Below are 14,401 nucleotides of genomic sequence, written 5' to 3' on the forward strand. Positions count from 1 at the left end.
GTGGATGCACTGTATTTGTTGACGGTGGTTTCAAGACAGGAAAATGGAAATAAAAAAAAAGTGAAATAATAAATGTCTAATAAAACGGTAAAAAGATGCACACTGTATAAAGTATGGTCCCTTTTGATGCTTGATGAGTTTGCGCGCTCAGTACGGGCTATGCCCTGTAATCCGCTAGTGGTTTGTTAAGTTGCGCCTGAACTGCTTGGGTGATCCTTTGGCGTGGGCCGGATTGGCTTTTGGTGATGTATTAAGACTCGGTGTTGTGCTATGGTGCCTGTTGGGGGCTTTATTAATTTAAAGCCGGGCGTATCTGGCGTCTTCATTCTAAAAAAAGTATGGCCTGATCTGGAGAGTCAAGAAAGGAAAAAATGTGAACCAATATGTGGTTGAATGGTTAGAAGGACAGTGCTATCCCTAGCCCAACATGGCTCAAGTTCTAGACTTGACGTTGGTGCTCGCATATTTCTAGATGTATTTTAGTCTTTTCGGCGATGTGCGTTCAGTGAAAGAAGACATTCTCATCGATTACGAAAGTATCAGTGGCGACTTCGTCAATCTCAATATACATGTCGACTCAGTTTCTCGGAAATGCTCATAAGGATAGGGTGTGCATGCGTGTGTTCGTAAGGATAAGCAGTTAAGCACTGACAGAGGACCCCAGTGGGCAACGGGTGGCGGCTGTCGTACCTTGATTGGGTGCAAAAAAAATTAATACCAATGCATAATGTGTGACGACTGGGTAGGCTGGCTACAGTCGCGGGCGAATGTCGCTAGGATAGATGGGCCACGGTGCCACGCAGACGCATGCCCATGAACCAACTTCATAAATCAATCGCCCCTAACCCAAGACGCACGAAGCCATCCAGTCAGCGACGCACACCGCACATGCATGCAGCAGCAACCCTAGCTAGCGCGTCGGTGGCTGGCTAAGACGAGGCGACGGCCATGGGTTGGACGTCAAGCACGCGTGATGGACGGCTGATTTAGATTGTTTTTCTAGTTAAATATGTTTACATTTTAGGAAATACTTATCATCAACCGGTGGATAACTGGGCCGCGTCCGTCCCCTTCCCTGCGTGATATGTGTCCCGCATAACATCATTCAATAAACTCGCTTTTGCAACAGGAGCTATGCTTCCGAAACATGTGCAGTGTTGCAATACGCTATGACGGGTCTACGTTTTACAACACAACCTCTCTTGTGAAATTTTTCCGCAATAAGAACTCAGTTGCAAAAAAAGTTACAACAAAACCTTAGTTGCAAAAAAATTGATGTTGCAAAAGAAATCCGCAACAAGATCTGTGTTGCAGAATTAAGTCCGAAAAAGACATGCGTTATAAAAATAATTTCGCAACAAGACCCGTGTTGCAAAAATAATTTCGCAACAAGACCTGTGTTACAGAATGAAGGCACGTTCGGCCGTATGACGCGGTAAATCCGACGGCTCGCGACCCGGCTGATCTTTTAAAAAGATCGGCCGGCGGACGCGTAGCACGCCCCTTACATTTTCATTGCATTTGGTTATTATGTTGAGGATCACATGAAAACATTTATATTCATTTTTCCTGTGACTATTATGTTTTTTTGTGAAAATTGACTATTATGATTTTGCATCATTTTTTTACTTAAGAGTTCACCACACCTTATTTTTCTTCCATCCTCCGCCTCTGGGGATAAGTGTGTGTATGTACGAGTGCTTGCGTCTGCAATGTGTTAAAAAAAAGTATTGTCTCATCTGTAACCTGGGCAAGCATGTGGCATTTCCTATTTGGCGTTTCACGTGAATTGTAACCGGCGCACACGCCCTCTTCCGCGCTGGGCCGGCCCATTTCTTTTCTGTTTACAAAACGCAAAAAAGTACAAACTTGCTGTGATTTGAACCGAGGATCTCCTGTTCCGTTCCCGCTGCAGTAACCACCTCACTTGCTACGTTTTGTTACATCTTTTTCTTTTTTTTCTTGTTCCTTTGTTCTTTTTTTGGAACGGTTTTGTTTGGATTTTTTTCCTATTTGCTAAAGGTGCGAACTATTTTTCAAAGTTGTGTACTTTGTTTCAAAATTGATGATTTTGTTTTTCAAAATTGATGAACTTTTGTTTAAAATTTGATTTTTAAAAAAATTGATAAGATTTTACCAAAATTGTTGAAGTTTTTTCTCAAATTCCATATACATTTTTTTTCCAAAATTCGTGATTTTTTAAGTTTATGATCTTTTTCAAAATTGATGATTTTTTGAATTCATCATTTTTAATTTTTTTTGCTTTAGTTTGTATTTTTGTCAAAAAGTCAATGGTTGACTATAGTCAACTGGTCAACGGCGACAAGTCAACATGCGATCGAGCGACCAAGGGGAACCGGTCAAGCGTTCGAGCGCTTGCATCTGTATGGGCTGGCCCACCAGTGTTGGCGCGTGACTTGGGCCACTTGGGACCAAGTGGAGGTGCACCCCCCTTTCCCACTTGGGAAGGGAGGGAAGGCCGAATTTGAGGGGGACTCCTCCCCCTCTTGGGCGACCAGGGTGAAGTGACTTTTCTTTCCCTTGTGGCGCCCCTCCTCTCCCCTCCAACCTATATATATACTATAGGATTTCACCCTTTGGACACACAAGTTTTGGTGCCTCCTCTAGTTTTTCTAGTTCTAAATCTAGTTGATCCTAGTTGACTAATTAGAGCTAAACTAATAATTTAATCCTCATAATTAGAAGCCCCGTGTGGTTCTAATCTTCTCCCTCTAATTCTCCGGCGACGATTAGCTTTGGACGGCAAAGTGCTGCCGGATCGTGAAGGCTGCACGCTTGCAACCAAGTATAGAGGTTGTGCTTTCGGTCTTTGGTTCGAGGGATTGTTCGTGGGCGGTTCGCGGGATTTTTCATCGACTCTTCGAGGGACTCCAAATACGATCTATACCAACACGTTCTTCTTTCGGTGCAACTCGGTGATGGTAACGATCGTGATCCCAACCTATTATGCATCTTCATATTGATTATGGGTGTGTGTAGGCGTGATTTTTTTTGTTTTCTACTACATTTACCAACACCTTTCCCCGGCCACAAATCAACGTTTCTCGAGTCAAAAACAGTGCTTTCTTAAGGAGAGTCCTCTCCATGCCAATGACGAGGTCCAACAAGGATAGGCTTCTCAAGACCAGCACAACGAGAGGTACCATATAGAAGGTCTCTCTTTGGTGATTTGTTGCTCAAGATGATATCATCCATATCCATATATAAAACAAGATAGGATGGGGAGGAGGCGGTGTGACCCATTGGTGAGTGGAGGGGTGGAGGGGGGGGGTGTGGAGTTGTGTGAACTAGTGAAAAGTTATCTTGTTGGTCTGATGGTACATCTTCCCTTTTTGTGAAAAGGATCAAATCACAGAAGTACAAATCATCTCAAACATAATAAAAGTTACATCAAAATTCTGAGACCACTCAACGACCATTATTGTCGCTCCCTTACCGAAGTCGGTTTGACCTTATCTATGATAGCCGAGAAGTCTTTGTGCATGTGCCCCTATGGACCAGTGCCACATGACGAGAAACCCTAACCTAACTGCCTCAAGGAGACGACATGAATCTACATCGAGCTCCATCAACTACATCCAGATGGACGAACTCGAGGAGGACCGGAGCCTGGAAGACAAACTCAAAGAAGAAGAATCGTCATTTACCCAAGCGGCGCACCCGCGAGGACTAAAATTTGTATCCTAAGCTACTAACCCGATCGGAGGCACCGGGATTCCCCTCCCGGCCACCAGCTGCTGGAGGCAGACAGAGGAAAGGCGAATCCACAAACTCGCCGGGAAAGTCTGAATGATAGAGTTTAGCCTACCCGCTTATGGTTAGGGAAGGAAAACTAAAGGAATAGTGATGTATTGATGTCACTAAGGACATCTCCAACGCTGACCCTAAACCGCCTGCATATGTTCGAACCACGCGGTCCGGACACCGGAAGCCATCTAACACGGGCTTGTATTGATCCACCGAGCGGTACGGACCATGTTTTTCCAACAAAGTGGAACCAAAACGTGGGGGAGAGGGGGAGGGGCTTTGCGGTAGTCCGCTCATCCGTTTGCCCAACCAAAGGGCACCACATGACTCTCTCTCAGTCTGAATGGTGGAAAGCCGTTGCTAATTTTGTTTGTTTGGCGAAAGATGAAGGCAAACATGGGGGTAGGTCAAGTAACGTCAAACACGTGTGACATCACTTTCCGCCATTCACATCTCACATCATGTTTGGCGGAAGCACTTGTTTCATTTTTTTTCAGGAATACTTTTTATTTTCTTCAAGTGATTTAGTACTAGCATATCAGCGCGGAAAGTGAAAGACATGACTATTTAGGATGGCGGAAGGTTCTCATTTCGTGCTTATTAGCACGTACAGTCCGGCTTGTTCAAATTTGTTTTGAAATGGATGGGGACAGGGTTAGATGGCTGGCTCGTGTATCAGTAACCGGATATCGTCCCAGACTGATTTTCGAATAAATATTGTGTCTGTTTGTGGGTTAACGTTGAAGATGCTCTAATGGTACACCTTTAACGTGACATAGCAAACTGCTTGAAATGAGTCGGCGAGAAAATCCGAGATGGAAGTTCACTATAAAGATTTTCCCAATAAATAATCGACGAATAGGTTGGAAAATCTCCCCTAAAAAAAGAATAGGTTGGAAAAACACCTTCAACAGTACGAAACTCGGCCAAGGCGATCGAAACTCAAAAAAAGATGATGGAGAAAACACGCCTGGACCCACTGTCATAGGCCGCGAACACGACGGGCCGCCGGGGCGAAACCAACCAAACCCTCGGCCGTTCCATTCCATAAACCCGAGGAAGCACCACACCCCTCGCCCCGCTTCCCCTCCCCCGCTCCCCTCCGCAGCGCGGCCACCGTCTCCGCCAGAACCCTAGGGAAATCACGGGGAAGGCGCGGCGGAAGCAGCCGGCCTCCCTCGCCCCGGAAGATGACGGAGAACCACCGCTTCTGGGGTGCGTATCCTCCTCCCGAACCCCCCGATTTCGCCCCCGATCTGCTCGCGCGGTCCAATTCCGGTGCCCCCGTGCATTTCGCCGCATCTGATCGGCGGGGGGTAATTCCGGCGGTGGCGGGTTCCGTCCACCGCTTGGGGGATCTACGCGGCCTGTTCCTGCCTAGGGTTCCTCGTTTCTGACCGATCCCTGTTTGTTTAAAGTAGCGCATTCATGTCCGTCAGGGACCCTACAGTCCATGTTTCGCATGTCCCTTATTCCGTTGGCTCACGAGTGCATACCGTGTGTTGGTCTAGGGAGAGTGCTGTGGCTACCCTGTCTTGATCTGGATGGAGCATTGTGGTTTCCTGCTTGTTGTTCCTGGGTCTGGGTTTGGTTTGTCTGAACAATAGTCTCATGGATATCTGGTTGGATGGTAGTACTTTCAGTAGTCATAACCTACAGTAATGTGTTGTCAGCTTCGGTATATGTTGTGCTGTGACCTGCATTTCTTCTGAAGATGAGCATGCTCTGGTAATTGTTCGTGTAGCGCCGCCAATGCATTGTTTCTGTTCTGTGTGAAGAAATATCCCCATTCTGTTTGCCGTAATAATGTGCGGTGCATATTTCTCTGGGGAGCTTCAGGAAGCAACAGATATTTGTGTTTGCTAATTTCCATATATTTGTTAAATGACTAATGGCTAGTCTGCATGAATGATAACATTTTAGGAGTTGTCGTCAAGCCTGGAGAGACAGTGAAGTGTGACCCAGGAGATTCACATTATCACATTTCGACGGTGTGTTTTACACGCTTCATTTATAAGTGCTCTTCTAGCTTATTTGTAGGCGGATCAAGTTTGCTTACTCTTCAGGTATTTGCTTTTCTCGTTTACTACAGATAGCATTGGAGCCTGGCAAGGCAGAAGAGGATGTGCAAGTTTTTGTCAAAATTGATGATACAAGGATTATGCTTGGCACACTTTCAGTTGATAATCATCCTCATGTTTTAGCTGATCTGGTGTTCAAAGAGGAGTTTGAGCTGTTCCACTCCTCAATGACCAGCAACATCAGCTTTATGGGCTACAAATTTGATATTATCAAAAGATATCCTTCCACATTTCTTTCTTCAGTGTTTGCTAAGTAGCTTGAATATACATTTGTGTTCTTTAACTGTTTTCCTGTCTGTAGTCACATTTCACTCATGTACTAAACAAGGTAAATATTGTTTTTCATTTTAGTATTGGGCATCTATGATGTTTTCTTTGTACAGTTGATAACATGGCATAACGTCCGTATATCTGATGTTTCAGGTGCTGATTCTGATGAGGAGGTTCCATTGGCTATTCCACTAGACATCAATACAGACGGTATATTCTTTTCCTATGCATAACAGTTGTTTAAGAGTTCTAGAATGAAAACATGCCGCATTGACCCTTGGCATGTTTGACATTATTTACTTTCAGGTTACAAAAACAATGAAGCTACACATGGTGCCAATAATCTTCTTATTGCACCAAGGCCTGCTGATGCTCCATCCTCTATACCAAAGGCTAAAGTTGAGGAAACAAATAGTCCTGGAAAGCAAAAGGGAGATGATAAGGTTTGTATCTTTGTTAAGAATAATCAGCCATGGGTTATGATGGAGCTGTTGTTTCCTGTATGATTTATTTTCTTGCTCTTGTTGTTCTGGAGTGTGCAGGGAGAATGTTGGTAAATAAGTACAGTGAACATTCTAACATGTAACTAAAAATAGTTAACATGGACTATGCATTCATTTTGACAGCTTTTTTTCAAGTACATGATCAGTGTTTCCATGTGTGCACATGATACTTACTTTTATGCAACCTACCACATTCAATTCTAGTTGGATGACAGATCCACAAATAGTGGTTGTAGGTTGTAGCAGCCCAATCAGTGGCCTAGGGAGTTGATACGTTGTTGGTTGTGAAACCTGACATGGATTTGGTAGGTGTGAAAACTAAAGTCCCCTGATGCTGAATACGTTTGCAGGATAAGACTGGTATGCAGAATTCCAGTGATGGCCTTGATAATGAGAGTTCTGATCAAGATGTGGATTATCCTCGAAAGGTGCGAGATTGCTCAAAGAGACCTGTTATTTTGATGCCTTATCATTTCATAAAATCCTGAAACTCTTTCTGTTTTGACATGTTTAGAGAACAAAGGACGATTATAATCCAATGGAAACACCTCTGAATACACCCCAGGGGAAGAGGGCAAAGATAGCAACACCAACTACGGGCAACAAAACTGGTGTGAAGTGATCTTTATTTTATACTCCCTCCGCCCCAAAATAACTGTCTCAAGCTTAGTACAACTTTGTACAAAGTTGAGACACTTATTTTGGGACGGAGGAAGTATTTATTTAATCTGCTGAACTTGCATTGTTCTTTTAAAGGCACAGGAATCTCACTGCTTTATGAATAACTTGTGTGCAGGCTATGTCCATGTCGCGACCCCTCATCCAGCAGCAAAACAGGCCCGTAAGCCAGGTGACCATGTCCACGTTGCGACCCCTCATCCGGCAGCAAAACAAGCTGGTAAGTCAGGTGACCATGTCCGCGTTGCGACCCCTCATCCGGCAGCAAAACAGGCTCGTAAGTCAGGTGACCATGTTCACGTCGCGACCCCTCATCCGGCAGCAAAACAGGCTCATAAGTCAGGTGACCATGTCCACGTCGCGACCCCTCATCCAGCAGCAAAACAGGCTCGTAAGTCAGGTGACCACGTCCACGTCGCGACCCCTCATCCAGCAGCAAAACATGCAAGGAAGACGCCTGAAAACAACGACGACAAGTCTAAGCAATCCGCTGGCCACGTCTGCAACTCATGCAACAGGCAAGATCTTGTTCCTTCTCTTTGAATCTGATCCTGTCTGGAGCAAATGCTGCTGTATCCTCGCTGACACACTTTCCTTCTTCAGGACTTTCAGCTCCTTGAAGGGTCTTGGAGATCATTCCAGGGCGAAGCATGGCGACGCCAAGTAAGGTGGCCTGAGATATACCGTGGACAGGCTCGAGTGAAGTGTTATCTTAGGGGGGATGCTGGTGAACTGAATTTGGGTATCCGAGGCAGAGATGATGTGTAAAGAGGTCGCTTCTTTGGGTATATCGCTCCCCACGCACGATCAGGATGTTCTCTCTCTTTGACACCGTTTTAGACCGGTGTTGGTGTGCTGTGCTATGCTACGAAATGCTGTTGATTGTGCCGGGATCCTGGAATCACGTGGTTAATTATTATGGCTGGGTACTACTGTCTTGTTGATAAACGTTGTTTTGTGCCGTATGCGTTTTTTCATGATTCTTCATGCTTGTAAGTTGACCCACATTAGCAGGGTCTGCAAAAGAAACATTACAGAGTAAACACCCTCCGGTGCTGTCAAAGAACAGGGGGGCGACTAGGCGCCCATCTTCAGATAGGGGCCAAACGCTGCTGACAGAGGTGGCGGAGCTGATAAACCCGGTAACAGAGCAATGGAACGTTCGGCTCTGGGACTGAAGTCAACACAACACAGAGATGCAAGTAGTCAAGTACTTCAGCGAACACACAGGCGTCCTCCCAGAAAATGATCTCCGGAGGTTGCACGGCTGATCCTGCTGAACCAACCTTCCGCTGCTGCCGCCGTTGAGACAATCTTCACGCAAAACCCTGAAGCTCAGCGTCACGTAGGGGGTACTCTTGTGGGACCGCTGAACGCCGGGAAACAAGATCAAAGGCGGGAGAGAAGGTGCGACCGCTCAGGATGCTTGCTTCACTATCACCAAGCACCTGACAGAGTTTGGGGGAAGAAACGAAAGTCCGAAAATCAGGCTGGTGCTGGTGCTGCCGTTCCAAGATGGGACAGACCTTAGCTGGAGATTGTCAAGGTAAATTTCGATGCGGCTCTCAAACAAGAATCGGGTGACGGCGCATATGCCTGTCGGAATCTAAGAGTCGAGGGCCTGCACCAGGGAGAGGGCGTCAGACTCCAGCGTGAGCTGATGAACCCCAGAACTGGCTGCCCCATCAATCACAACAAGACATGTCATTGTTGGGTCAAACCTTGTCTCCGAGGCATGCATGCAGCGGCGGCAGCAGCAAATACTTTGCTAGGAAGTGAGTAAATTGCAAAAAACCACCATATTAAGGGACGTTAAAACAGAAAACCACCGCTTTTCGTTTTTTTTCAAAAAACCACCACGTTTGAGCTGACAGTTTTCAAAAAACACTGATTGCACGGTTTGGCGCGTCTGAGTGAAAAACTAACCTGTTGGGCCCAATGTCAGGCGCCACGTGGACAGGGGGAGACGGCGCCCGTCACGCGCGCCGTTAGACGGCGTCGCACTGACCTAACGAGCCGGCCCGACCCAGCCTGACCCGTTCGTCCATTCCCTTCTCTCTCGGCCGCCTTCTTCTCTGTCTGCGGCGCGTTCTCCACCGCCTCCGCCGTCCATTTGTCGCCGCAGTGATGGTGTCCTGGAAGGACGGCGAAACTAGCAGCGAAGATTCTGTGTCCCCCCTCTTCAACTCGCACGCGGACGAACCTACGTGAGTATCATTTCTCTTTGACTTAGGGTTAGGGTTTTCTTCGATTTGAGCTTAGTTTTAACGGATTTGAGTTGGGATTTGAGCACTGTTGCAACATTGTAGATCCCACAGACCATTGTTGACCCGGAGTGGTGCGGTATTGTTGCCGGAGGACCGATGTGCTGTCACAACCTTCCTGTTCATAGGGCTATTGTGTTCCAAGGAATCAACACTGGCCGTAGGTTTTATGGATGCGGTAATCAGGTTAGTGGCAGGTCCTCTCTTGTACATGTACATTATACAAATCCTTTTTTGATGCTCAGTGAACTGAATATAGGTTGATATGTCTGTGAACTGAATATAGTTCTGTACTTAGTTTACTGAAGATGTTGTTTTATCAGCTGTTTTGAGGGGAAAAGGTGTCAAGTTTAATCAATGCTTAACTGAATGTGTCTGGTTTTAAATGACCTCAGTTAACTAAATATATGTAGCTATTAACTGAATGTATGTAGCTGTTTAACTGAATATATGTAGCTGTTAACTGAATATGGTGTTAACTGACTTCTCTGAATGTGGTTGTTAACTCTGGTTTTGTCTGAATTATTATAGGAAGGTGACAATTGTGGTCTGGTTCAATGGATTGACCCAGAATGGCCAGAACCCATGAAAAATGCACTTCACAAACTTTGGGATATGTATGAGCAGAGTAGCAAAGAGAATGATGCTAAAGAAAAGCTCATACTCAAGCTAGGAGAAGAGAAGAAGCTAATCCAAGAGAAGCACCACAACCACATCAAAGAAACAAGCAATTTTTTTGCTACAATTCACAAGAATGTGATGAGAGAGAATTATCAGAAGATTATGCAGGATGGTGATGTAGAGAGTGATGTAGTTCAAGCCCAGGAAGAGAAGGCTAAACTTGAGAAAGACAATATTGAGCTTAGGACATCACTGCAAGTGATTAAGCAGAGCAATGATGAACTTGTTAGGAATTGGAAGCAACATGTAGCAGATGGAGGTGTTCAACAGATTGAACAGATGAAGAAGGATAAGCAGAAGTTAGAGTATATCATAGCTGATTTGCTTAAGGATGGGGAGGCAAACAAGATGAAGATGAGGAAAATCAAAGAAATATGTGATGAGTGAGTAATTTGTTGGCATAATGTATGAGGGCAACAAGGTTGAACTAAGTTTGGTTGGTTGTATTGTGTTGAACTATGTTGTTTCTGTTGAACTAAGTACTCTATTTTCAGTAATGGAGTTAATCTAAATCTTATTAGTATGTTGTTTAGTTGTAATGGATTATGATGTAAGATGTGAACACTAAGTTGTTTGTTGGATGTGATCAGTCTGGTCTAGTTTGATCTTGTTGATGGAATTTTATTTATAAATTATTGTTGTGATGGAATGAAATGATTGACGGTTGTCGAGGGTTGTCAAGAGGATAGGTTTAGCCTAAAAAGGTTGGTGCCTTTCGTCGATGGTTGTCGAGAGGATAGGTTTAGCCCAAAAAGGTTGATGCATTTCGTCGACGGTTGTCGAGAGGATAGGGTTAGCCTAAAAAGGTTGGTGCCTTTCGTCGACGGTTGTCGAGAGGATAGGGTTAGCCTAAAAAGGTTGATGCATTTCTGTGACTCCCCCGATTCAATCGTACACTAATCATACACGCAAACGTGTACGATCAAGATCAGGGACTCACGGGAAGATATCACAACACAACTCTACAAATAAAAATAAGTCATACAAGCATCATATTACAAGCCAGGGGCCTCGAGGGCTCGAATACAAGAGCTCGATCATAGACGAGTCAGCGGAAGCAACAATATCTGAGTACAGACATAAGTTAAACAAGTTTGCCTTAAGAAGGCTAGCACAAACTGGGATACAGATCGAAAGAGGTGCAGGCCTCCTGCCTGGGATCCTCCTAACTACTCCTGGTCGTCGTCAGCGGGCAGCACGTAGTAGTAGGCACCTCCGGTGTAGTAGGAGTCGTCGTCGACGGTGGCGTCTGGCTCCTGGACTCCAGCATCTGGTTGCGACAACCAGAATGAAAGGAAAGGGGGAAAAGGGGAAGAAAGAAACCGTGAGTACTCATCCAAAGTACTCGCAAGCAAGGAGCTACACTACATATGCATGGGTATCAAATGGAGTAAGGGTATCATATGTGGACTGAACTGCAGAATGCCAGAATAAGAGGGGGATAACTAATCTTTTCGAAGACTACGCTTCTGGTAGCCTCCGTCTTGCGACATGTAGAAGAGAGTAGACTGAAGTCCTCCAAGTAACATCGCATAGCATAATCCTACCCGGCGATCCCCTCCTCGTATCCCTGAGAGAGAGCGACCACCGGTTGTATCTGGCACTTGGAAGGGTGTGTTTTATTAAGTATCCGATTCTAGTTGTCATAAGGTCAAGGTACAACTCCAAGTCGTCCTGTTACCGAAGATCACGGCTATTCGAATAGATTAACTTCCCTGCAGGGGTGCACCACATACCCCAACACGCTCGATCCCATTTGGCCGGACACACTTTCCTGGGTCATGCCCGGCCTCGGAAGATCAACACGTCGCAGCCCCACCTAGGCACAACAGAGAGGTCAGCACGCCGGTCTAAACCTAAGCGCACAGGGGTCTGGGCCCATCGCCCTTAGCACACCTGCACGTTGCGTGGGCGGCCGGAAGCAGACCTAGCCTAGTGGCGTTCCAGTCCAATCCAGCGCGCCGCCGCTCCGTCGCTGACGTCAAGAAGGCTTCGGCTGATACCACGACGCCGGGATACCCATAACTACTCCCACGTAGATGGTTAGTGCGTATAGACCAAATGGCCAGACTCAGATCAAATACCCAGATCTCGTTAAGCGTGCTAAGTATCCACGAACGCCGAACAGGGCCAGGCCCACCTCTCTCCTAGGTGGTCGGAACCTGCCCTGTCGCTCCGCCTCAAAGATCCACACAGAGGGCCGTTGGGACAAAGGTCCTTTCAGCCCCCAATCCGTGAATCACTCGCGGGTGCTCCACAAGCCGACCCGTCTTTAGTCACCACATGTATCATGTATAAAGCATATAGTATATACCCGTGATCAACTCCCGAGTGATCACGGCCCGATAGTATAGCATGGCAGACGGACAAGGATGTAGGGCCACTGATGAAAATGCTAGCATCCTATACTAAGCATTAGGATTGCAGGTAAAGGTAACAACAATAGTAGCAAGGACAAGCTATGCATCAATATAGGATTAACGGGAAGCAGTAACATGCTACACTACTCTAATGCAAGCAGTATAGAGAAGAGTAGGCGATATCTGGTGATCAAAGGGGGGGGGGCTTGCCTGGTTGCTCTGGCAAGAGAGAGGGGTCGTCAACTCCGTAGTCGTACGGGGTAGCAGCGGCGTCGGTCTCGGTGTCTAGAGAGAGAAGAGGGGGAAGAAACAATAAATATAATGCAAGCATATGCATAGTGATGCATGACAAGACAAGTTACGGCGTTAGAGGTGCCCTAACGCGGTAGTAGGTGATACCGGTGAAGGGGGATAACATCCGGGAAAGTATCCCCGGTGTTTCGCGTTTTCGGACAGAGGAGCCGGAGGGGGAAAGTTGCGAGTTCGATAGGTTAGAGGGGTGTGGCGGACGAACGGGTTGCGTATCCGGATTCGTCTCGTCGTTCTGAGCAACTTTCATGTACAAAGTTTTTCCATCTGAGCTACGGTTTATTTTCTATTCATTATTAAAGATTTAAATCATTTTTAGGACTAACAGAATTAATTAATTTAGGAAATACAATTATGACATCAGCATGATGTCAGCATGATGTCAGCGGTCAACTCTGACCGTTGACCAGTCAACTGGTGGGTGGGGCCCGTCGGTCACTGACTGTTATCTCATTATCAGAATTAATTAGCCTAATTAGGTTTAGGTTAACTAAACAGAATTAATTAAATTAATTAATTATCCTAATTAATTAATTATTATAATTCCTTTTTTTTGGGGGGGGCATGGGGCCCATATGTCATAGGCTCATAGTAATTAAATAGGGCTAATTAGCTTTAGCTAAATGATTAGGTTAATCTAATCCGCTTTAATTAATTCTCTAATTAATTAATTAACATTTTAATTATTATATTTATTATTTATTTTTCTTTTTTTTGTTAAAAGCGTTCTGGTCGTGGGCCCCCCTGTCATAGGCACAGGGGGCCTTAACGGGTTTTGGGCGCCGGGGCGATGGTTGTCGCCCGAACGAGCGCGGTTGCGGGCGCCGGGTCGCCTGGACCTGGGCGGTGCCTTGCCGGCAGCCATGGCGGGGCACGATGCCGGCCATGGAAGGGAGCGGGCCACGGCGGATGCGGCGGTCGGTGAGGACGGCGCAGAGGGCGCGGTGAGCGCGTGCTCACCGCAGGCGCACGCGTGGGCGGTCTAACGTGCGGTGACCGCGAGCGAGGGGCGAGGCAGAGAAGGGGAGAGGCCCGGGGCCTCACCAGCGTTGATGGGGAGAGGGGGCGACGAGGCGTGAGGAGGCCGGTCGTGGAGGAGGACGAAGACGGGCGGTCCGGCGACGCGGCGTCAGGGAGGCGGGGTGACTACGGGGCGAGGTGGCGGCGAGGTCTAGCGGCTTCAGAGGCAGGGCGGCGTCGGGCTCGTTGCCCCTTCCCGATCCAGATCGGGTCGGGGAAGAGGAGCGAGAGGGGAGGTGAGCCGGAGACGGGCAGCGGGCTGGTGCAGATCCGGCGACGGAGCTCGGCGGCGCCTGGTGCCGACGATGACGACGGGAGGCGTCGGGCTTGGCGAGGCGTCGGTGGGGGTTGGCGCGGCGGCGACGGAAGGGGGGGGCCCTTCCGGTCCAGGAAAGGGGGAGGGGGTGAGGACGACGGCGAGCGACGGGCGGGGCGGCGCCGGTGATGCGTCGGGGAGGCGGCGATGG

General features: G+C 47.1%; 1 protein-coding gene across 1 annotated transcript; it reads left to right on the plus strand.

Annotated features, from left to right (window-relative positions):
- Positions 1-4,786: 4,786 nt before the first annotated feature.
- LOC125548974 (histone deacetylase HDT1-like) lies at positions 4,787-8,248 on the plus strand. The gene is made up of 10 exons (XM_048712479.1): positions 4,787-4,983; positions 5,692-5,759; positions 5,861-6,066; positions 6,155-6,177; positions 6,273-6,329; positions 6,426-6,562; positions 6,973-7,050; positions 7,137-7,233; positions 7,419-7,818; positions 7,904-8,248. The coding sequence occupies exons 1-10, from the start codon at positions 4,959-4,961 to the stop codon at positions 7,965-7,967; spliced, it is 1,155 nt and encodes a 384-aa protein (XP_048568436.1). The 5' UTR covers positions 4,787-4,958; the 3' UTR covers positions 7,968-8,248.
- The last annotated feature ends 6,153 nt before the right edge of the window (positions 8,249-14,401 follow it).

The sequence above is a fragment of the Triticum urartu genome, chromosome 3 (assembly GCF_003073215.2).
Source record: "Triticum urartu cultivar G1812 chromosome 3, Tu2.1, whole genome shotgun sequence".
In the NCBI taxonomy this organism is placed as follows: domain Eukaryota; kingdom Viridiplantae; phylum Streptophyta; class Magnoliopsida; order Poales; family Poaceae; genus Triticum; species Triticum urartu.